Source organism: Oryx dammah, unplaced genomic scaffold (genome assembly GCF_014754425.2).
Source record: "Oryx dammah isolate SB20612 unplaced genomic scaffold, SCBI_Odam_1.1 HiC_scaffold_16, whole genome shotgun sequence".
Classification (NCBI taxonomy): Eukaryota; Metazoa; Chordata; class Mammalia; order Artiodactyla; family Bovidae; genus Oryx; species Oryx dammah.
In genome coordinates, this window is record NW_024070200.1 from 51,795,503 (window position 1) to 51,821,472 (window position 25,970).

Here is a 25,970-nt window from a genome sequence, read left to right on the forward strand (position 1 = left end):
GAGTCAGAGGAGAAACATTTAAGGCTGAGAGTGAAACAGCTGATCTGTGGCCGCCTAAATGGAATGAGAATCAGACAGTACTTGCCGCAGCCATACATACACCGGGCAGGAACACGGGTCTCCTGGAAGGTGCAGCGGCTCGGAGCTGGAGTTTAGGGATTGTGGAGCAATCTCAATGCGAGGGCTGCTGTTGATGCAGAGGGACAGATCGAGGGGATGTGAGGGAGGAGATTGTGGTTGGAAATGCCTGTGGAGGAAAGCCAGGCAGCCACGGAAGCGAGGCGATACTGCTGGGTCATGCAAAGAGCATGGAACCCTCACCATAGCCTCTCTCTCTCCACAAGCCAGCATCAGCAGCTGAACAACAGAGAGGCTGGCCCGTCAAATGCGCCTGCCGCACTGAACTACAGAGTAGGGCCCCACCCAGTTGCCCCTTTCAGTGCCTGATGCACTGACCTACAGAGTAGGACCCCAGCCAGGGGTTCCTCTAACTGCCTGAATGGGTGGTGCTACGGAGAAAGACGGGCCAAAGAGGCCTCCCGGTCACCAGCTACAAAAGGCTCAAAAAAGACTCTGATAAGGCCATAACTCCTGCTACAGAGGCAGTCCGTGTCCCTGCTCACTTGGTGCCGCCAGGGTCCCCGCAAGCCAAGCAGCTGTGCCACCTTCACGCTCAACTCTCACTGGGGCAGAGCTGCCACGGGCAAAAAAAAAAAAAGTCTTGTGTTTATGCGTGCAGGGTCGCTTCAGTCCTGTCCGACTCTTTGCGACCCTGTAGACTGTGGCCTGCCGGGCTTCTCTGTCAGGGAGAGGGGGCCAGTTCTCCAGGCAAGAATACTGGAACGCATTGGCCCAGTACTGGTTGCCATACCCTTCTAGAGCACTGTATTTCCTGCTGCCCTAGCCGCCAACCCTCCTGAGTACCTGGTGCTGCCAGAACCCCTGTGACCCAAGCAGCTGCACCACCTCCAGGCCCGGCCCTCCCAGGGGCAAGCCCAAGTCCTCCAGAGCAGCCTCAGGAGCAAACCCCAGTGGATGACCCACATGCAGAGGTGGAAATAAAACCACAATTGAAACCCAGGGACAGTGTGGCTAAGGAAGAAGACCCAAACCCTTCCCACCAGCTGTACAGATGCCAATTAAATCCACACGATCAACTAAGCAGACACTATTTCTATGGAATATATAAAAGATCACTGAGAGCTCCCACAAAAGAAAACACAGTAGCTCTGATAGCTGTGGACGTTGGAGGCAAGAACGCACAGGAGTAGGGCCAGATTAGAATCTGAGCTGCCCCCACAGCAGGTCCAGAGATCAACACAGTGTTGGAGGGCATCCTAGGGAGGTGAGGTGGACTGTGACTCTCAGCGAGGGAAAGGACTCTGACAGCAGTGACTTAAGAAAAACATATATTATTCTTATTTTTTGACTTGTTCTGTAGATTCTTTTGGATTTTTTTTTCTTTTTCCTTTTCCTCTCCTCTGTTGTAGTTGTTGGTTTTATTGACACTAAGAAATCCAATTAAGCTTTCGAACATTTTTTTTTTCTTTTTCCTCATTCACATTTTTTATTGTCATAAACCTCTGCTTCTATGTTGGGCTTTTGCTGTTCTGAGGAGTTTTCCTCTTTTTTCCTTTTCTCTTTTTTTAATTTTAATTTTTAATTTTTTAAATCTATTATTATTTTTTCTACATTTATACCTTCGTTTGCCTTTCCTACTGTTCTTTTCCCCTTGTAGTTAATCTTTAATGTATATAAATCTTCATCTACCTCTGTTTAACTTTGCATATCTATTCTTTCTTTCTTTCCTTTCCTCTCAATGTATTTGTTAGTTTTGTTTTCATTGCTTTATTCCCCAGTTGACACCTTCCTTTAGTCTTGCTTTTCAGTTTGTGCTTAAGTTAGTTTTGTTCCTAACTGGTAAATATAATATTTGATTTCCTTTGTTTGCCAGATCAATCTACTGTGCTTTATTTTAGTTGGACTGTTTTTACTTTGTTCATGGGTGTATATGTATATGTGTATATTCCATTTTTAATTATTATTTGTCTGATTTTGTAACTGCCATTTGTCTGGGGTTCATCTTTGGTTTCTCATTTTTGGATATTTGTTTTACTCTACCTTAATGCCATAACAAACCACTTGTGAAATATTTGTTCCTGGCCAGAGATCAAACCCTGCGCCTTTAGAGTGGGAGCACTGACTCCAAGACCCTAGACTACCAGAGAACCAACCCTAAGGAGTATCAAACAGTGAGAACTCACACAAAGGAACCCACTTGGTACAAGACCCAGCATCCCCCAACCACCAGTAGCACCCTGTGCAGGACATCTCATTTAAACAACAAACAAAACAAAAATACAAACCCAGTCATCAGCAGACAGAATTACCACCTCACTCAGCCTTGTGCTGAGTAAGGAAAAACAAAGAAACAAACAAAAACTCAGCACAAATCTTACCCTATGCAAAGCTCACACAAACCACTGGACCAACCTTAGGAGGGCTGAAACAAAAAGGAAGAAATAATTCAACCTTCTTCAAGGAAAGAATTCAACTTTCCTTGAAGCCTGGGAAAAAAGAGGCTTCAAACACAATAACTTTTTAAAAAATGAAAAGGCAGAGAAATACTGCACAAATAAAGGAACAAACTAGAAACACAGAAGTCCAAAGAAATGAAGAGGAAACAGGAAAATTACCTGAAAAGGAATTCAGAATAATGATAGTAAAGATGATCAAAAACCTTGAAAACAAAATGGAGAAAATGAAAGAGTCACTTAACAAAGACCTAGAAGTAAAGAATAAGCATACAGACACAAACAACACAATTACTGAAATTAAAATACTCTAGAAGGAATCAATAGCAGAATACCTGAAGCAGAAGAATGAATCAGTGAGCTGGAAGATAAAATGGTGGAAATAACTTCTGAAGAGCAAAATAAAATAAAAAGGATGAAAAGAGCTGAGGACAGCCTCAGAGACCTCTGGGACCATATCAGATACACCAACATTTGAATTATAGGGGTCCCAGAAGAAGAAGAGAAAAAGAAAAGGTATGAGAAACTTTTTGAAGAGATTATAGTTGAAAATTTCCCCAACATGGAAAAGGAAATAGCCAATAAAGTCCAAGAGGCACAAAGAGTTCCATATAGGATAAACCCAAGCAGAAACATGCCAACACACATACTAATCAAACTATAAAGACTAAACAAAGAAAGAATATTAAAAGCAGCAAGGGAGAAGCAACAAGTAACGTACAAGGGAAACCCATTTGCTTAACAGCTGATCTTTCAGCAGAAACTCTGCAGGCTGGAAGGGAATGGCAGGATATATTTAAAGTACTGAAAGGGGAAATCTACAACCAAGATTACCGTACCCAGCAAGTATCTCATTCAAAACTGTTGGAGAAATAAAAAACTTTTCAGACAAGCAAAAGTTAAGAGAATTCAGTACCACCAAACCAGCTTTATAACAAATGTTAAACAGACTTCTATAGTCAAGAAATACAACAGAAGAAAAATGATCTACAAAATCAACCCCCCAAAATTAGAAAATGGCAATAGGAACATATATATCACTAATTACTTTAAATGTAAATGGATTAAATGCTCCAAACAAAAGACACAGACTAGCTGAATGGATACAAAAACAAGACCCGTATATATGCTGTCTACCAGAAATCCACTTCAGACCTCAAGACACATATAGACTGAAAGTGAGAGAATGGAAAAATATATTCCATGCAAATAAGAAGCAAAAGGAAGCTGGAGTAGCAATTCTCATATCAGACAAAATTGACCTTAAAATAAAGAAGATTACAAGAGTTAAGGAAGGACACTACATAATGATCAAGGGATCAATCCAAGAGGGAGACATAACAATTGTAAATACCTATGCACCCATCATAGGAGCACCTCAATACATAAGACAAACACTAACAGACATAAAAGGAGAAATGACAGTAACACAATAATAGTAGGAGACTTTAATACCCCACTCACACCAATGGACAGATCATCAAAACAGAAAATTAGTAAGGAAACACAAGGCTTATATGATACATTAGATGAGATGGATCTCATTGATATCTTCAGTATATTCCATCTAAATGCAGAAGAATACACCTTCTTTTCAAGGGACATTCTCCAGAATAGACCACATCTTGGGTCACAAATCAAACCTCAGTAAATTTAAGAAAAGTGAAATCATACCAAACATCTTCTCCAACCGTAAAGCTATGAGACTAGATACCAATTAGGAGAAAAAAGCTGTAAGAAACACAAACATATGGAGATTAAACAACACATTTCTAAATAACCAACAGGTTACTGAAGAAATCAAAAGGGAAATCAAAAAATTTCTAGAAACAAACGAGAATGAGAACACAACAACTCAAAACCTATGGAACACAGCAAAAGCAGTTCTAGGAGGAAAGACTATTGCAATACAATCCTATCTCAAGAAACAAGGAAAACATCAAATTGACAACCTAACTTTACACCTAAAGCAGTAGTGTATGGGAAAAAGAAGAAGAAGAACAAAAAAAAATTAGTAGAAGGAAAAAAATCATAAACATATGAGCAGAAATAAATGAAAAAGAAAACAAACAAAGAATCATTTATTAATCAAAGATTAATAAAACTAAAAGCTGGTTCTTGAGAAGATAAAATTGACAAACTCTTAGCCAGACCCATCAAGAAAAAAAAATAAGAATCAAATTAACAAAACTAGAAATGAAAAAGGAGAGGTTACAATAGACAATGCAGAAATATAAAGGATAATAAGAGACTATTATGAACAATTATATAGCAATAAAATATATAACCTGGAAGAAATGGACAGATTCTTAGAAAAGCTCAATCTTCCAAGACTGAACCAGAAAGAAATAAAAATTATGAACAACCCAATTACAAGCACTGAAATTGAAACTGTGATCAAAAATCTCCCAAAAGTCAAAAGCCCAGGACCAGATGGCTTCACAGGAGAATTCTATCAAGCATTTAGAGAAGAGCTAATGCCTATCCTTCCAAAACTCTTTCAAAAAAATTGCAGAGGAAGGAACAATTCCAAATTCATTCTACAAGGCCACCATCACCCTGATACCAAAACCATTCAAAGACAACACACAAAAAGAAAACTACAGGCCAATATCACTGACGAACAACAAAATTTTAGCAAACAGAATTCAGCAACACATCAAAAAGCTTATACACAATGACCAAGTTGGGTTTATTCCAGGGATGCAAGGATTCTTCAATATAGGCAAATCAATCAATGTGATACACCATATTAACAAACTGAAAGATAAAAACCATATGATCATCTCAATAGATGCAGAAAAAGCCTTTGACAAAATTCAGCACCTATTCATGATTAAAACCCAAAAAATTAGACATAGAAGGAACCTACCTCAACATAGTAAAGGCTATATATGATAAGCCTACAGCAAACATTATTCTCAATGGTAAAAAACTGAAAGATCAGGAATAAGACAAGGGTGTCCACTTTCGCCACTATTATTCAACATAGTTCTGGGAGTCATAGCTATCAGAGAGGAAAAAGAATAAAAGAAATCCGGATAGGAAAAGAAGTAAAGCTCTCACTGTTTGCAGATGACATGATACTGTACAAAGAAAACCGTAAAGACAGTATCAGAAAATTACTAGAGCTAATCAGTGAATTTAGCAAAGTTGCAGGATACAAAATCAATACACAGGAATCACTTGCATTTCTATATACTAACAATGAAAAATTAGAAAGAGAAATCAAGGAATCAATCCTTAATGCAAGGAGCTCACAGACTTCTAAGCAGAATAAGTGATACAAGCATATTTACACACATCTCACCTATATAGATGATAGTCAAACTGCTGAAAACCAAAGTTAGTGAGAAAATCTTGAGGGCAACCAAAAACAAAACACTAAATTGTTGCTATTGTTGTTCAGTCACTAAGTTGTGTCCCGCTCTGTGCAATCCCATGAACTGCAGCATGCTAGGCTTCCTTGTCCTTCAATATCTCCCAGAGTTTGCTCAGATTCATATCCATTGACTTGGTGATGCCATCCAACCATCTCATTCTCTGTCACCCCCTTCTTCTCTTGCCCTCAACATTTCCCAGCATCAGGGTCTTTTCCAATGAATTGATTCTTCACATCAGGTGGCCAAAGTATTGGAACGTCAGCTTCAGCATCACTCCTTCCAGGGAATATCCAGGGTTGATCTCCTTTAGAATTGACTGGTTTGATCTCCTTGCTGTCCAAGGGAATCTCAAGAGTCTTCTCCAGGACCATAATTTGAAAGCATCAATTCTTTGGCTCTCAGCCTTCTTTATGATCCAACTCTCACATCTTTACATGATTACTGGAAAAACCATAGCTTTGACTATTCAGACATTTGTCAGCAAAGTGATGTCTCTGCTTTTTACATTTCATATGCTGCCTAGATTTATCATGGGTTTCCCAGTGGCTCAGCAGTAAAAATCTGTCTGCAGTGCAGGAGCCACAGGAGACGTGGGTCTGATCCCCGGGTCAGGAATATCCCCTGGAGGAAGGCATGGCAACCTATTCCAGTATTCTTTCCTGGAGAATCCCATGGAGAGAGGAACATGGTGGGCTACAATCCATAGGGGCACAAAGAGTTGGACAGGACTGAAGCAATTTAGCAGGCGTGCACTAGGTTTGTCATAGCCAACCTTCCAAGGAGCAAGCCTCTTTTAATTCTATGGCTGCTGTCACCGTCCACAGTTATTTGGGGGCCCAAGAAAATGAAATCTGTCACTGCTTTCACTTTTTGCCCTTCTATCTGCCAGGAAGAGATAAGATTGGATGCCATGATCTTGGTTTATTTAATAGTGAGTTTTAACCAGATTTTTCACTCTCCTCTTTCACCCTCATCAAGAGGCTCTTTATTTGTATACATATTCTGTATGTAATAGCAAACAAAACAAAATTGTAAATATTTCAATTAGCCATCAACAGTAAAATGGATGACTAGACCTAAACTGATACCTGGGAGTATTATACAGTAGTGAAAATGAATGGCTCAGATGCAATTCCAACATGTTATATGGTTCAGTCTCAAATGTTATTAACAAAATAAGCCCATTATAACACAAGATATGCATACACAGTATGTTTCCATTTACCTAAAGCCCCAAATACCAGACTTGACAGTCAGTTGTTTCAATTCAGTTCAGCTCAGTCACTCAGTCATGTCCGACTCTTTGCGACCCCATGAACTGCAGCATGCCAGGCCTCCCTGTCCATCACCAACTCCCGGAGTTTACTCAAACTCACATCCATTGAGTCTGTGATGCCATCCAGCCATCTCATCCTCTGTCGTCCCCTTCTCCTCCTGCCCCCAATCCCTCCCAGCATCAGAGTCTTTTCCAATGAGTCAACTCTTCACATGAGGTGGCCAAAGTACTGGAGTTTCAGCTTTAGCATCATTCCTTCCAAAGAACACCCAGGACTGATCTCCTTTAGGATGGACTGATTGGATCTCCTTGCAGTCTAAGGGACTCTCAAGAGTCTTCTCCAACAGCACACTTCAAAACCATCAATTCTTCAGTGCTCAGCTTTCTTCACAGTCCAACTCTCACATCCATACATGACCACTGGAAAAACCATAGCCTTGACTAGATGGACTTTTGTTGCCAAAGTAATGTCTCTGCTTTTGAATATGCTATCTAGGTTGGTCATAACTTTCCTTCCAAAGAGTAAGCGTCTTTTAATTTCATGGCTGCAGTCACCATCTGCAGTGATTTGGAGCCCCCAAAAATAAAGTCTGACACTGTTTCCACTGTTTCCCCATCTATTTCCCATGGAGTGATGGGACCAGATGCCATGATCTTCGTTTTCTGAATGTTGAGCTTTAAGCCAACTTTTTCACTCGCCTCTTTCCCTTTCATCAAGAGACTTTTTAGTTCCTCTTCACTTTCTGCCATAAGGGTGGAGTCATCTGTATATCTGTGGTTATTGATATTTCTACCGGTAGGTTGTTTAGAGATATATCAATGTGATTTTCATGTATAAAGAAGAGCAAGAGAGCATTTAACACACAAACCCAGGATGATAGTTACTCAAATGAAGAAACTGTGAGGTCACAGGAACAAGGGGCTTCCCTGGTGTCACACTAGTAAAGAATTCACCTGACTATGAAGGAGAAGCAAATTCAATTCCTGGGTCAAGAAGATCCCCTGGAGAAGGGAATGGCACCTCACTCCAGTGTTTCTGGCCTGGGCAATCACATGCACAGAGGAGCCTGGTGGGCTCTAGTCCATGGGTCACAAATAGTCAGACATGGCTGAGCACACGCTTAGGAACAAGGATTCCAGGGGTTAAAATATGGAGTAATGCTCCATTTCTTAAAATGGGTAGTATATCCCTGGGTGTCCATTTTATTGTTCTTAACCTAGATCTTTATGTTACTTGAATTCTTTTATAAGTGTTGCATTTAAAATAAAGCAATTTTTGTTATTATAAAAGACCCAGTTTCCAATTTCTGGCTTCATACTTAATAGCTATGCAACCATGCACAAGTCACTTTTCACTCACTGGGCCTTACTTCCATAATCTTTAAAAATCATATTTTTTCCCTAACACATTACTTTCATAAGTATAAGGGAAAAGATTATTATACTTGACTCTATGAAAACTAAGCAAAGATGTTAACAAATTTAAAAAGAAGTGACAGACTAGGAGAAAACCTCAACCACTTGATGCCCTATCTTAAAACAATGATCAACACTTAATAAATATTTGCTAAATAAATCAATGTTTTACAAAGAAGAATATTTCTAATATACAAAGAGCTCCTATTACATCATTTAGGAAAAGACAAAGCATCTAATAAAACAATAGACAAATGACTCTTAAAATTGAGTAACTTAAAAGGAAGATACATAAATAACATTTAAAAATATGGATCACTTGAATAATGCACAAAGAGATTCAAATGGAAAAACACTGAAATGGTATTTTGAGAGAGGGGGATTAATTTTTTTAACCAACAGGAAAATGTAGAAGACTGGGAAATCCATTGTTGGTTGGGCCCTGGAGGAAAATAATCTCCTACACTTTTGTGGGAGTATAATTGGTAATACAGAATTTAGTGAGGTTGTCAATCCTGGAATGCATGGGGAAGAGATTTGGACTTTCACAGGACAAAATTGTCAGGAAGGCTAATTTAAGTTCATTAAGTCTAAATTTCAGGAATCGGTATGCATGAGTTCATGTGTTTATGTGTGGGTATATATGTATGTGTGTGTGTGTGTGTATGTGTGTGTGCGCACACGCGCACTGAAGAAAAACATGAACCTGTTAAAAGCAATTGCTTAGGGAATAATAAGATGAGGAATATGTGGTTTATTTCATATTTTATGCTAGTTTATCAATTTTTGATTAAGGATGACATGTTGACATTTTAAATTTTAAATTAAACTTTAAATATGAAATACAAATATAGTTGAAGATGCAAAAAAACAATAGGACAGACACTCATGTGCCTGCCCATCTAGATTTAAAAGCTCACACTTTCTGTCATATCTTCCTTAAAATTCTTTTCCTTTAAGAAATTCAAACTCCCCAATAAATATTCATTTTTTTTCCTCTTTATGCTCCACCATCTTCAGATGGAATCACTGTTTTGAATCTGGTATTATCTTTTTTTAGCATGGTTTTATACTTTTTCTATATATATATAAATCCATGAATAATAAACTGCATTGTCCTTTTCTATTAAAATAAGGGATTTTAATAACAAACTCGTGGTCATGGTGTACATGCATGCTCAGTCATCCAGCTCTTTGCAACCCCAAGGACTGTAACCCGTCAGGCTCTTCTGTCCATGGAATTTTCCAGGCAAGAATACTGAAGTGGGTTGCCATTTCCTACTCCAGGGGATCTTCCTGACCAGGGGATCGAACCCAGGTTTCTTGCATCTCCTGCACTGGCAGTGGATTCTTTACCCACTAGCACCACCTGGGAAGCCAGTCATGTTATGAGACATCCATGAAACATATGAATCAGAGTGTCTGGTTAGTGCAGCCTGGTAAACTGAGTTTGATTACTTGCGGAACTGGAAGGTTGGTCATGACCCACCTTTGAGAACATGTGCTGGTAGGCAGGGAAGCCTTAGGATGTGAGGCTGGAAGACAAGCGAGGAGTATGAGTTTTCCAGTCTTAGGTGAGAGACTCTGAGAAAGAAAAACATCTGAATAATGGAGACATGGGTAGCCAGTTTGTACCTGTCCAGTGTATGAAGAAGGAGCTTCTTTCAGAGAAAATTAAGGTGCTTTGGTGCCAAGCAACATTGTTTGGGGGAGTTTTAGAGAGTGCTAATCCCCCCAACTTTACACGGAATTAAGGAACTCTCTGAAAACCCAGCAATGGCAGTAACAAGAATCCTTTCAGTAGCTTCGAGGACAGCTGACAACTAACAAAACAAGCCCAAGCATCAGGGAAGAATGGAGTGGCCCTAAGGATGACTATATCCAATGGCTACTTTATGAGTACAGTTGAGGCTACCTGAGAGTAACCCATGAAATATCTAAGGAAAAAGTTAACTTTTCAAGAGGTGTCCCTGCATTGTGGGTGGAAGGAAAAATAGATGCAAAGATTTCATGTATTTGTTCAATAAATATTGAGTGTGCACCAGCTTTCTGCAGGAACTGTTAGACCCTAGAGATACAACAGTGAAAAAATACAGCATGTAATCTGTGTCCATATGGAGTTCAGTCATAGGGGCTGTGAGGAAGATAGAACAAGTTCATGTAATAATGAGGTTCTGAGTGAAAGAACATTATATATGGTGACCCAGGAAGGTTTCCTCAACCTGAACAAGGATAATATAGGACAAGAAGAAATCAATCTTGCCAAGCTACAGAGGTAAAGTTTTCCACTCAGAGGGAACAGCAAATCCAGAGGCCTGGGGAAGATCATTTAGTCGCTGTGTTTGAGGAATAGAAAGATGAATATGACTGAAGGGTATGGAGTGCTTAAGGGGTAAGATACAGGTGAGAAGGGTTTTGCAGAGGCAGAAAGATTTAGATTTTACTAAAGTTACAATGGCTATTCTATTCTAACATGGAATTTCATGGTATCAATGGCAGAAAATAAAAATAAATTGTTGTGCTCACTTCAGCAGCACGGACACTAAAATTGAAACAGTACAGAGAAGATTAGCATGGCCCCTGTGCAAGGATGACAAATTCGTGAAGTGCTCCTTATTTTGGAAAGGAGAGAGTAGCATGGAAACATATACACTACCATATGTTAAATAGACAGCCAGTGGGAATGTGCTGTATGACTCAGGGAAGTCAAACCAGGCCTCTGGGACAACCCAGGGCGTTGAGATGGGGGGGGAGGGGGAGGTTGGGTGAGGAGGGAGGGACACAGGTATGTCTATGGCTGATGCCCATTGACATATGGCAGAAGCCAACACAGTATTGTAAAGCAATGATCCTTCAATTAGTTTTAAAAAAAGTTTACAGAAAAAGACAAAATAAATAAATTATTAATTAAAGGACTTGTGGTACAGAGTTTTTTTTTTTTAAATTACAAGGATTATTAATGTTAATGGGACTACACAGGTACTAGACACATTGGAGAAGCCTGGAATGTATTACCTGCTGTATAAACAAGTATTTTTACATGCAGGGAATTGCACCTCAGCGATAAAGGATCTTCTCTCATGACTGAAGAGCTGAAAGATCATAGAATATGGAATTAGGGTTATGGAGCCAGAGCATTTACAGATAAATTTGAGCTCCAGCTCTTACTAACCACATGACTTTTTAGGGCCTCAATTATCAGCTAAAAATGGGAAAAAAAATGTAATTTTTTTTCTTTACCTCACAGAGCTATTGTGAGGAATAGTTAATCACATATAAACATTCTGTAAACAGTTAATTACCTTGAAAAGATATAAATTGTTAAATCCTATGAACATATTTACAGGATATAACAGTTTTGGCATGGATTCTGATGAAATACATCACGTGCTTCTGCTTCAGTAACCACATAGAGTCAACTTATAGTATCCTTGCTAATTTACAAAATTATTCAGGTAATGCAAACTTTGTTTTATTTCCCTCTGAAATAGATTATTTCTTAGAGCATGGCTTTATAATCATGTTTAACCTGAGTTACATAATTTGCAGGCCTCTGGAAATGAATATTTCCAAAACTGAACTCAATATCCATTCACAACAGTCTTACTCTCTCAAGTATTCTTCTAGTGGTATTAAACTGTGCACCCATCACCCAAAGGAGAAATAGTTCAACTCCTTCTTCTTTATCCCTATTCTCTGTTAATCACCAAGACCTCTCACTCCTAACTTAGACATATCTCCTAAATTCAGTCCCTCCCCTCTCATTTCCATAGACTTATCTTCCCTGGGAATCTCATCAACCGGGTAGAAGACTAACAGTTGTTATTTTTCTTGAATACTGTGTACCATGTTCTAAGTCCTTTTACAAGCTTCAGATTACCCGTGAAGAAGGTACTGTTGTCATCTGCAATTTATAAATGGAGAAACCTCGGCATGAAGTGTTGAAACATATTTTCCAAGCTCATGAAGCTAATAAATGGCAGAGTCAAGACTAGGACCCCAGTGAGTCTGAATCTAGGGTCTAAATGCTCACGAACTTCTCTGTGCTGGGTGTCATGTCCCCACGGCCACACTCCAGACTTCCCCTGCATTGTGTGTGCTCACTTGGGTCTGACTCTTTGCGACCCAGGGACTGTAGCCCTCTAGGGTCCTCTGTCCGTGGAATTTTCCAGGCAGGAATACTGGAGTAGGTTACCATTTCCTTCTCCATCCCCTACATTACTGCCACAAGATCTTCCTCCAAAACAAATCTGATCTTGTCATTTCTCTGCTTTTAACAGCATCCTGTTAGTTCATCATTGCCCTCAGGAGAAAGTAATATGAAAAATAAGGTATATTTTTAAACTCAGCCCAATTTACCTTTCCCGCCTTATTTTCTGATCCCATACTCAATCCACCATCCTGTAGTTCTGGCACCCTGAGATGTTCACAGCGATTATTTCTAGACCTCCGTGTCTCTACAAAAGCTATTCTCCTGCTTGAGAAGACACACCTCCACGTCACTGCATGCAATAGTCTGAGTTCAAGACACAGATCCAATGGCATTGATACTGAATCTCAGTTTTATCATTATAGAACAAAGGAACTATAAGGACAAAATGATATATTATGTAAAAACTCTGTAAGAATAAACTACCTGATTGGGTATAATAAGCAAAACTATTCAATTGTAAGATTTTGTAGTTTTTCCCACTGCCTCTAACCAGCCTTGGAAGGAGAAAGAATTCTTCATCTTCCTTTTCTTAGAGTGATTGGGCCAATATGGGAAGTAGAAAGGAGATACTTAACTGATCTAAATGTCACAGTTTTAAAGGTTTGTATTGAAAAATGGTGGGATTATTGTGAACATCTATTTGTATGTGTAGATTGGTAAGGTAACAGTAAGAAAGATGAAAAAAGATGAATTTACGATGGTTTGCATGCATTTTATATATTCCCCTTTTCATGTCTTCTCAAGAAAGACTTAAACAGTTCTTTAAATAGTTTTTGGGATTGTCCACTGAGATTTCTTTAAAAGCAAAGGTGTGTCAATAAAGGATCGTCACGCACATGAGATGTACAAAGCTTTCCCTCCTGGGTACCAGTCCCCCTTTGATTCCACCAAGAAGAAAAAGGCTCTCTTTTCAGTGCTTCCACTGAACTTTGTTCTTGTATAACTTCTGTATCATAATGACTTGTTTACATAAACCACACACATACACACAAACACAATGCTTATCAAGGGTGTCTCAAAGACTAGAATCACGTGCTATTCATCTCTATCTTCCTAATATCTACCATGGTTCCTAGCCCTGGTTGCCTGAAAAGATGGAAGCTATAAGACAAAAAAAGGTTACAATTCAGTATTTCTAACTTTTTTTATTAAAAACTTCCACACAGAGAAGTTTTTCGTACTCTTGTAGCTCATTTTTTTAGTTCTAATATTTTTCAACAGCAATGCATTACCCCCCACCCCCCAAAAAAAGGAGAGAGAGAAAAGCACTTAATTTAATCAGGAGACTAGAGGTCTGAAGTTTCAAACCCCATCTGCCATCAACCAGTTGGGAGAACAACAGGTCAGTTCGTGTATCTGACCTCCAATCCCTCACTAGCAATGGAGGAATCTGGACTCCACGGTCTACGGATGCTGAAGCTCTAAAATTCAGTGATCCCTTAGCAATGCTCAGCCTCACGTGCCTCCAGGGCGGGTGGAGGACAAAACCGAAACAGAGATTTCCAAGAGGGAGAGGTTTCCACTTCAGGCTTCTGTTTTCCTTGGACCGCTACTGTCACTTCACACTCTCCTCATTGGAAAGTTCTGTTCTTCATACCTGATCAGGTGTCTCAGGAAGAGACAAAGGCCAGAGAGGATGGAAAATGATTTGCAAAGAAGCCCAAAGGGGAATTCTGTAACTGTGTATTTTTCCACTCCGTTCTAATTTAAAACCACTTACAAGTGACAACTCCCAACCCGAGGCAGGTGCTGTGTGGTAGCTTCATTACACCCTGGGGACCCAGTGTAAATCTTTTTTTTCCTGAGAACAGCTATTGTCTTCCAAGGAAAAGCTTTTAGCATAATGGCAGGCTGAATAGAACATTGCTCTTGTACGAATATTTTTAAGAGAAAGGTATTCTTTAATAGCGGCAAACACAGCCTCTTATTCCCTACTTCAGGCCCCCTGGAAAGAACAGCGTGTGAGCCATCAAAGGCTATGGCAGATCTGTGAGATTAGCTCACCTCCAGACACAGAAGGGTAAACTCTGCTCTTTCAGGTTATAATAAATGCCAGGTAGAGGTGTGTCCAAGGGCAGAAATAGCAGATCTACCCCCTGCATTCACCTCTGTCGTTTCTTCTCTTCTCACCAGTCTGAGTCAGGCAGTCACTGTTCACTTGGAGAATGACAGCTCCTAACAAGAGAATGTCATTCTGCCTTGGAAAATTCTCACAGACTTGTTCCCCCTCTCAGGTTCTTCTTGAGGATAGTCAAGACCGTGCGGCTCGGGGGCGTGGATGGAGAGATGTCCAAAGGGGAAAAGAATCATCAAGAAAATTCCTGAGAAAAACACGAAGCTTCCATTACAGAGATGTAACCGCAAACTAAAAAGGAACCCAACTTTCCCTGGACTGAAATGGTCATTGAAAACGTGAGGGATTTCCGTGGTGGTCCAGTGGTTAAGACTCCACTGCAAAGGGGGCGCATGTTCAGTCCCTGATGAGGAAACCAAGATCCCACACGCCTCACAGCCAAAAAAGCAAAACATAAATCAGAAGCAATGTCGTAACAGATTCAGTAAAGATTTTTAAAAATGGTCCACATCATAAAAATCTTTAAAAAGAAAAAAATAATGTGAGGGGATGGGGGAAATGTGGAGAAAATAGAAAAGTTAACAGAATGATGATGGTCTTCAATAAGCAGTGTGTTTGGATTGTGTGCGTTTCTGGGAAATTTCTCACTGAGGGCAGACCCTAAAGACAGGGATATTCTGGAACTGTGGGATAGAGACCTGGGGTCTCTCTGAGAAACCTCTTAACATGGGGCTTCAGGCTGGTTGTATACCCTTAATGAGGCTTAACTTGGCCATCTGCAAAAGGGAGATAATGACAGCCCTTCTGCAAGAGTAGGAAGCCAGGCAGGGGAGTGAGCCCTCGAAAAGGCAGACCAACTGCCCTTCCTGGTTTTTCATCCACTTTCAATGGGGTTTCAGGAAACAATACTCCCCTCCCCCGAGACTTTTTTTCTTAACCTTCTGAATTGTTCTCCAGTTTTCTTAAATGCAATATCTTCTCTCAGTTCCAAGCCAAAAAGCACACATATGCGCACACACAAACACACACCGCTCCTGAAGAGTACAGTCAAGTCCCCTACATATGAACTCCAGTTGCAAACTTTGGAAAGATGCGAGTGTGGGTTCACCTGTCCAATCACATAAGTTAGTCCAGGTGTCTGGCATGCGTTGTCACCTGCGTGCCTCCTCTACCAGTGCTGAAGGAAATGGCCACCCCCTCCAGTATTCTTGCCTGGAGAATCCCATGGACGGAGGAGCTTGGTGGGCTACAGTCCACGGGTCGCAAAGAGTCGGACAGGACTGAACGACTTCACTTCACTTTCACTATGCTGTACTGTGTAGAGAACAGTACTGCAATGTCCTGCCAAGTACCTTCAGTTGCGTCTGACTCTGCGACCCTGTGGACTTTCGCATGCCAGGCTCCTCTGCCCATGCGATTCTCCAGGCAAGAATATTGGAGGGGGGTGCCATGCTCTCCTCCAGGGGATCTGGCAACCCACGTCTCGAACCCGTGTCTCTTACGTCTCCTCATTAGCAGGCAGGTTCTTCACCACTAGTGCCACCTGGGAGGCTCCTGGAAGAGAGTAGTACGGTACCTGTACGTCAAGCCCAGGATGTCTGGAAGCAAAAAAGTAATGCCTCTGTAGCTGGTACTCCTGTACTTTTCAAGATCAAAACTGTTAATCGTTTATGTTTGTATTCTACGTATTATTCGTACAGTATTTTTAATGTATTATAGCACAGTACTCTATGGGCTTCCCTGGTGGCTCAGGTTGTAAAGAATCTGCCTGCAATGCAGGAGACCTGAGTTTGAGAAGATCCCTGGAGGAGAGAATGGCTACTCACTCCAGTATCTTTGGACTTTCCTGGTGGTTCAGATGGTAAAGAATCTGCCTGCCAATGCAGGGGATGCAGGAGGTCTGGATTCAATCCAAGGATTGAATGGCAACCCACTCCAGTATTCTCGCCTGAGGAATCCCATGGACAGAGGAGCCTGGTGGCTATAGTCCATGGGGGTCACAAAGAGCGACTGAGCGACCAACACTTTCACTTTCACGGTACTATATAGCTGACTGTGTTAGCTGGGTACCTAGGCTAACTTCGTTGGACTTATGAACACGCTCTTAGAATGGAACTCATTCATATGTAGGGGGCTTACCATACACAAACTAAAGAAAATATGACTTCTCAACTCTTGGAATATCTGCTAACACACAACATGTAGAAGGATGTGAACTGAACTGAAGTGTAATTCTGCCAGAAGATCACTAACCAATGGAGAGTAGTCTCAGAAAGCACCCAAATCCATGTCTGGGATAGATCTTGCCTACCAAACCTACCTCCAGACCAGCTCATCCAATGCCTTCTATTTCAACCTGTCAGAGCCTTTATCCCACCCTCTTAGACTCTGTTCACTCTTCACTGACTCTCTGCTCTACACATCCCAAACATCCAGGGTTCCTTTGACCTCTGGAATCCTACCAGTTAAGAAGAGCCCAGACTGCCTAATTCCTCTGTACCTTATCCACTGAGAGTCTCTGATGCTAGAATGAGTCATTTATCTTTTTTGTAACAGCTCCCTTTTATTCTCCATTTCTTTTCAAGTCAGTCTCTTCCACACGGCCTCAACGAGAATTTCTCGGAAAACTTCCCTGTTCACTGTCCCACTGAAAGGGTGGACAGTGACTCTGCTTTTAGGAACTTGCCGGCATTTTGGCTCTGAGGCTTCGATCTCCAGGTCTAAAATGAGCCTTCTCTCTTGGGACCATTGTGAGAAGTCACTCACCCTCAGTTCTCAGGAGAGAGATAAAACATATACCAGGCAAATCCGGCTACACGTTGTTCAGTCACTAAGTTGTGTCTGACTCTTTGTGACCCCACGGACTGTAGCCCACCAGGCTCCTCTGTCCATAGGCTTTCTCAGACAAGAATAGTGGAGTGGGTTGCCATTTCCTTCTCCAGGAGATCTTCTTGACCCAAGGGTTGAACTTATGTCTCCTAAATCTGGCTACTACTGACCAAAACTATATTTATCAGGAAAGTAAAGCTAAATGTTTCCAGGAAAATATCTTTTTTAAAAAAATGCTTTTGAAAAATAAAGAAAATGAATCCGTCCAGGAAAGACTCTCTGGAGCCCAGAGTCAAGAAAGAATTAAAAATAACCAATAAATTGCTCTCAACAAGCCCCTGGTCTAGGACTTTAGGTCAGACTGTCAGGGAACAAGTCTCCAGTGGAAGGGTGTTTTCTCCCTGGGCCCCCATGCTCTCATTTCTTGAACTTCTAAAATAAGACTGAAGTGATAATCCTGCTCAGTGGAAAGAAAGTCTTTTAGTGCCCAAAACCTCCTTATGAGGGATTAGAGGCCACCACTGAATCTGAAACCAGCCACATCACATTTAAATACAACTGCAGACTGAAGCTGGTGACCCAGGGAGGGAGGAAGCAGATAAGAAAATTGGAGCCTGCAAGCAGGAAGAGTCTAGAGCTACTGGCTCATTGGCTACTTTCTTGTCCTAAAACAATGTGACACACTGCAGTTCAAAGGAAGTTGTTTTATTTCTGATTTACAGGCAGGGTATTGTGTTTTGGAGGGTAGGTGATGTTCATATTCTGCTCTTTACAGTAAAGACCTGTGCTCATGTATATATTGAAAGCTGCTAAACAAATTGTTTATGAAACCCATTAGGGACTATGAATCCAGCACTGAGGCTCAGGTCATGCAATCTCACCTCTGTGCTGGGATCTGAAGGGTCTGGAGGGTTCTGAATCTTCCTTCCTTCTTTCCTTCCCTGCCACAGTGCCTGAAACGTCCACCATGATAATGATTACATTGGATGAGGAGAGGAAAATAAAATTCACTGTGAGCAGGAAGAGGATAATGCATTTACCTGCGGTCAATTTAGTGTGAGTTGCTTTAACAATTAAATTAGCTTCCAATAGTGTGAGGACATAGAAGAGGGGAAGAGGAAGTTCTGGATCAGAGTGGAGCCTGAATGGTGACGTTGAACACCGGTTCTGATGACTGTGTTAGCGTATTTACTGTGCATATGCACCCAGGAGTCAGAAAAAGAAAATCAGTAATCAGGCACCACCACTGACTGTGACATTTAACTTCCCTGAGCCCCACTTACCTCATTTCTACACTAGCCTTTTCATTTTTCAGCTATATGAACTTAGATTAGGCCTGGGACCAACTGCTCAACACGAAGGTCCTTTGCACAACGAAAATACAGGGACTCCCCTGCTGGTCCAGTCATGAAGAATCTGCATTCCAGTGCCAGGGACATGGGTTCAGTCCCTGGTCAGGTTACTAAAATCCCACATCGCGTGGGACAACTAAGCCCACATGCCACAACCACTGAGCACAAGCACCACAACAAAATGCAACGAAGACCCTGCGAGATGCAACGAAGACCCTGCGAGATGCAACGACCCAACACAGCTAAATAAAAAAATTCAAATAAACTCAGAGAAAATGCAAAGCCCCTTTCAGAACTTTTTTCTTAGGATTTTCAAGTTGGTGACTCAAGAGCATTAAACAAAGTTCGAGGCCCTTCTAAGCATGGGATCTGTGCAAATGCCCACTTGACTCACCTGGAAAGACAGCCCCCCTGGCTCTTTTCTCTCAGGACTCAGCTCAGTGATTATCACTTCCAAGTCAATGATGCCCAAAAGAAGGCGAACATCATTCATTTCTGGGTCCTCTCAACACCTGCCCATCTTGAGATGAACAACAGCTGACATGCTAGCACATGTTTAAGAGAGAAAACTATAAAGATACATGAGAGTGATGTAGGAGATATTTGGGCACCAGGCTGAGCAGCTGCATCCAGTCTCCTGTGGACACTTTGAGACAAAATAGCAACAGCAGCATCGGCCCTGATTGGGTGAAAGACAAAGTGACCACATTTTTTTCATATGTCTTGCCACGTCCCCCAGAAACCTTCACGCTGGAATCCATCCTGGTTGAGAGATGCGTGTGCCACCAGGAAGGACCCTGAGTCAGGCCAAATATTACAGGCAAGATTACTGGCTAGAGACAAACACAGAAGACTGCCCCCATATAAGTGAACTAAGCCACTCTTATTGGGAACAGTTCACTCTGAGAATTCACCCGTGTGCTCTTCCATGTGTGCTATATACTTGATCATTCAACTGTGTCCAGCTCTTTGTGACCCCATGAGGAGCCCCACCAGACTCCTCTGTCCATGGGATTTCCCAGGCAAGAATACTGGAGCACTTGTATATTTTGGAAATTAATCCTTTGTCAGTTATTTCATTTGCTATTATCTTCTCCCATTCTGAAGGTTGTCTTTTCACCTTGCTTGTAGTTTCCTTTGATGTACAAAAGCACATGAAATGATGCTCAGCATCACTCATTATTAGAGAAATGCAAATCAAAACCACAATGAGATATCACCTCAAGCGGGTCAGAAGGGCCTCATCAAAAAGTCTACAAACAATAAAAGCTGTAGAGGGTGAGGAGAAAAGGGAACGCTCTTGCACTGTTGGTGGGAATGTAAATTGATATAGCCACTGTGGGAGATGGTGTGGAGATTCCTTAAAAAACTAGGAATAAAACCACCGTATGACCCAGGAATCCCATTCCTAGTCGTATACCCTAAGGAAACCAAAATTGAAGAAGACACATGGATCCCATTGTTCACTGCAGCACTATTCACAAAAGCTAGAACATGGAAGCGGCTTAGATGTCCATCGACAGATGACCGGATAAAGAAGTTGTGGTATATATACACAATGGAATATTACTGAGCCACAAAAAGGAATGCATTTGAGTCCGTTCTGATGAGGCAGATGAACTTAGAACCTATTATACAAAGCGAAGTGAGTCAGAAAGAGAAAAATAAATAAATATCATATTCTAATATACATATACAGAATCTAGAAAAATGGTACTGAAGAAATTATTTACAGGGCAGCAATGAAGAAACAGACATAGAGAATAGACTTATGGACACAGGGAGAGGGGAGGAGAGGGTGAGATGTATGGAGAGAGTAACATGGAAACTTGCATTACCATATGTAATAGAGATAGCCAACGGGAATTTGCTGTATGGCTCAGGAAACTCAAACAACAACCTGTATCAACCTAGAGGCTCTGTATCAACCTAGAAGGGGTGGGATGGGGAGGGAGATGGGAGGGAGTTTCAAAAGGGAGGGGGAATATATGTACACCTATGGCTGATTCACATTGAGGTTTAACAGAAAACAACAAACTTCTGTAAAACAATTATCCTTCAATTAAAAAAAATTAATAATTATAAAAAAAATAATACTGGGGTGGGTTGCCATTTCCTCCATATGTACTTTGATTTTGATAAACAGTTTATCTGTTTCACAATATTGCTCTCTATTGAATTATTTCTTTAAAGAAGACAAGGACCGAGGTCCTGCTTCCAGCCATCCCCACCCCCCAACAATAGTATACATGTATTATTACCAACCTTAGATCCCAAGCAGAAATGAGCCTCCATTGATTCATATGAACGTGTGATAAGAAATATTTTCTCTTTTTTTTAACTGAACTATTTGGAAGTGTCAAATTATTTAGGGGCTTTCACTGTGTGTCAGTGGCATGAATGGTAAAGAACCAGCCTCCCAACGCAGGAGACATAAGAGACACGGGTTTGGTCCCTGGGTCAGGAAGATCCCTTGGAGGAGGAAACAGCAACCCACAGCAGTATTCTTGCCTGGAGAATTCCATAGACAGAAGAGCCTGGTGGGCTCTAGTCCATGGTCTCAAGGAGTTGGACATAATTGCAGCAACTGAGCAAGCAAGTACTGTGTTTCAAGTCCTTTCCTTAAAGGGAGAATGATCTCTGTGGTTATAATATCAACGAAAGTACCATCGTCAGTGTAAATAAAGATGCAAGAGCAGAGGCAATTCTATGTTATAATTACACACTGGGTACCGCTCAGCTCCTATTTAGAAACTGAGCCTGCAAAATGCAGACATACATAGATCCACTTTCTTAAATAAATAATTGCTCTCTGAAGGTTGCCTGGAAGGATTACTGTCTCTAACTTCCACGAACTGCTCATCTGCATGGGAGGAAGGTGGTAACTGTTAGAGAAACCGCTCTTAAATGCATGAACCACATCAGAGAACTTTTGGAAAATCCCTTATTATTCATTAAAGCATGTTATGGCCTTATTAATTCAGATGGGATAATCGGTTGTTGATTAGCCAGACAGTTAAGCATTCATTGTCAGATGCTGATGGGGTGTGAGAAATTACATTTCCTATTCACCAAAGATTCACCTGAATGCAGTTAGCACATCATCAGCTAAGGCTGCCTCTTTAGGGGATAAATTAGCTAGATTTTTATTCCCCAGCCTTTTCTTTCATTTCCCAAACTTTTCCATATTGCAAAGCATGCCTCATTCTGCTTGGTTTTCCTTGCCTTTGTCTGAGGTTGAAAACTATGCCAGGAGGATCCAACTTTAAAAGTCGGTGGGTTACAAAGAAAATCACATTTGTGCTCAGGATTCTAGCATGAAATGGGTGCTGTGTGTGTCTGCGCATGTACATTTCTATGTGTGCCTGTGTGCTTTGGTTTGGTTTTACAACTCTTGGCTAGAGCCTCATCCACACTTTTAGTTCTTCATATCCAAACTGTATCCAGGTCATTCAGGGACTTATTCAGCCAGCTCTCCAAGACTCAGCTTCTTTAATTTCCAAACTGCGACTGACCATGAGGGTAGTATAACAGCTGAGCATGGTGAGAAAAGTCCCTGGATTAGAGGTCAGAAAATGTTGATTCATTTTCCGGTTCCAGTTCTGTTTTAGGAGAACTGACTGTCACTTTTAAACTGCTCTCAATTTCAACAAGTCATTTCATCTCTCTGACAATATGCAATTAATTTTCTTCTCGCTATGATAACAGAGCAACACTGATATTTAAGTTCCAATACTTTGGCCACCTGATGTGAAGAGCTGACTTATTGGAAAAGACCCTGATGCTGAGAAAGACTGAGGGCAGAAGGAAAGGGGATGACAGAGGATGAGATGGTTGGATGGCATCCCAGACTCAGTGGACAAGAGTTTGAGCAAACTCTAGGGGATAGTGAAGGACAGGGAAGCCTGGCATGCCGCAGTCCAAGGGGTCACAAAGAGTTGGACACAACTTAGCAACTGACCAACAAAACAAAGCAAGAAGAGTTGGGTGTATTTCTACAAAGGCACCCCAGTACCCCACCCTTTGTGGAATTTCTGACCTCAAAGGGACAGAGGGCTTCCAAGACTAAGAGGACCTCCCGGACCACCATCACCACCAAATCTTCAAAGAAGGTATGTGATTACTCACGGAACTCCTCCAGGTGGTCAGCACTGTTAGACTCTGGCATGGCTGTGATGGTCACCAATGGACAGGAATTCCCTCCTAGTGTCTGGCAGAGAACCTCCTGTCGGAAGTAGACCTGCTTGCGGTTCACACTTTTTTCCAGAATGTCAAGGTGAGTCTGGGGCATAAATGAAAGAAAAGTGTATTTTAAGATTTTTGATAATAACAATAGGTTAAAGCAGCAACAAAGCTTATATTCCTCTAACTTCTGGTAGTTTAGAAATATTTTTGTTAACCTAATCTGTCCCACAGGCTCAGTGGTAAAGAATCTGCCTCCCAATACAGAAGATGTAGGTTCAGTCTCTGGGTTGGGAAAATCCCCTAGAGAAGGCAATGGCAACCCACTTCAGTATTCCAGGCTGGGAAATCCCATGGACAGAGGAGCCTGGCAGGCTATGGTCCATGGGGTCACAAAAAAGTTGGAGAGGACTTAGCAACTAAAACCAACAGATCTGCCTGACACAGGGCATCAAGTCATTTAGAAGCAGGACTGTCCCTGCTCCCTGGAAGAAGTTCAGTGAGGCTGAACAGAACACATCATTCCTGCCTGTGTCTGCACAACAGAGTATCTGATTTCAAGCTGCATTGACAGCAAAAGAGGAGGGGCATACAGCACTCTTCCCCTGACAGTGACATGCGAAGAACGCTGTTATCACAAAGACTAAGTACATGCAAGATGCTTGGGAACATGAGACAGAGCTTCAGTGGTGCACATGACTAGATTTAAGCAATACAAGGAGGGCTGGGAGCATATGGAAGGAAAATAGAAAGCAACCAAACCAGGGAAAATGTTAAGTGAAGAAAACTAACTGGTAACAAATGATTTTCCCTACCATCCCCTACATCTGGGCTTCCCTGGTGTCTCAGTGGTAAAGAATCCACCTGCCAGTGCAGGAGATGTGGGTTCAGTCTCTAGGTTGTGAAAATTCCCTGGAGAAAGAAATGGCAACTCACTCCAGTATTCTTGCCTGGGAAATCCCAAGGACAGAGGCGTCTGGCGGACTACAGACCACAGGGTCATGAAGAGTCAGACAGCCTAGCAACGAAACAACAAAGGATGTCCATGCCCCAAACTGCAGACCCTGACAATATATTACCTTATGTGACAAAAGGGACTTTGTAGATATATTTAAGATTTAAGTCTATTTGAGGTGGGTAGATGATCCTGCGTTAACCAGTTGGGGCCAAACTATTAATATATAAATCACAAATGCTTAAAAGCAGAGAACTTTCCCCAGCCACAAAGGACCAGTACCACATGCAAAGAACTCAGGCTTCCATGCTGGCTTTGAAGATGGAGTAAAGAGGTCAAAAGCTGAGGAATGTGATGTCTTCTAAAAGCCAGCAAAGGGAAGGAAATGGATTCTCTTCCACTATCCTCCAGAAGGAATACAGATCCAATACATTGATTTTTTTCATCTTTGGTTCATCCGGCTTTTCTAAAACCAACTTGAACATCTGGAAGTTCACGGTTCACGTATTGCTGAAGCCTGGCTTGGAGAATTTTGAGCATTACTTTACTACATGTGAGATGAGTGCAATTGTGCAGCAGTTTGAGCATTCTTTGGCATTGCCTTTCTTTGGGATTGGAATGAAAATTGATCTTTTCCAGTCCTGTGGCCACTGCTGAGTTTTCCAAATTTGCTGGCATACTGAGTGCAGCATCATCTTTTAGGATTTGAAATAGCTCAACTGGAATTCCATCACCTCCACTAGCTTTGTTCATAGTGATGCTTTCTAAGGTCCACTTGACTTCACATTCCAGGATATCTGGCTCTGGGTGAGTGATCATACTATCATGATCATCTGTGTTGTGAAGATCTTTTTTGTACAGTTCTTCTGTGTATTCTTGCCACCTCTTCTTAATATCTTCTCCTTCTGTTAGGTCCTTCCCATTTCTGTTCTTTATTGAGCCCATCCTTGCATGAAATGTTCCCTTGGTATGTCTAATTTTCTTGAAGAGATCTCTAGTCTTTCCCATTCTATTGTTTTCCTCTATTTCTTTGCATTGATCACTGAGGAACGCTTTCTCATCTCTTCTTGCTATTCTTCGGAACTCTGCATTCAAATGGGTACATCTTTCCTTTTCTCCTTTGCTTTTCACTTCTCTTCTTTTCAAAGCTGTTTGTAAGGCCTCCTCAGACATCCATTTTGCTTTTTTGCATTTCTTTTTCTTGGGGATGGTCTTGATTCCTGTCTCCTGTACAATGTCACAAACCTCTGCCCATAGTTCATCAGGCACTCTGTCTATCAGATCTAGTTCCATAAATCTATTTCTCACTTCCACTGTATAGTCATAAGGGATTTGATTTAGGTCATACCTGAATGGTCTAGTGGTTTTCTCCACTTTCTTCAATTTAAGTCTGAATTTGGCTTTAAGGAGTTCATGATCTGAGCCACAGTCAGCTCCTGGTCTTGTTTTTGCTGACTGTATAGAGCTTCTTCACCTTTGGCTGCAAAGAATATAATCAATCTGATTTTGGTGTCGACCATCTGGTGATGTCCATGTGTAGAGTCTTCTCTTGTGTTGTTAGAAGAAGGCATTTGCTATGACCAGTGTGTTCTCTCGGCAAAACTCTATTAGCCTTTGCCCTGCTTCATTCTGTACTCCAAGGCCAAATTTGCCTGTTACTCTAGGTGTTTCTTGACTTCCTACTTTTGCATTCCAGTCCCCTATAATGAAAAGGACATCTTTTGGGGGTGTTAGTTCTAGAAGGTCTTGTAGGTCT

General features: G+C 41.3%; 1 protein-coding gene and 1 non-coding gene across 2 annotated transcripts in view; one reads left to right on the top strand and one right to left on the bottom strand.

The window, feature by feature from the left end:
* Nucleotides 1-25,970, bottom strand: part of AGBL1 (AGBL carboxypeptidase 1) — a 411,763-nt gene that overhangs the window by 165,499 nt on the left and 220,294 nt on the right. The window contains exon 17 of the mRNA XM_040257131.1: nucleotides 23,206-23,359. Within this exon, the coding sequence (XP_040113065.1) occupies nucleotides 23,206-23,359 (154 nt within the window). The remainder of the gene's footprint in view (nucleotides 1-23,205; nucleotides 23,360-25,970) is intronic.
* On the top strand, nucleotides 11,128-11,230 carry LOC120875781. The gene has a single exon (XR_005724079.1). It is a non-coding gene; the product is annotated as a U6 spliceosomal RNA (small nuclear RNA).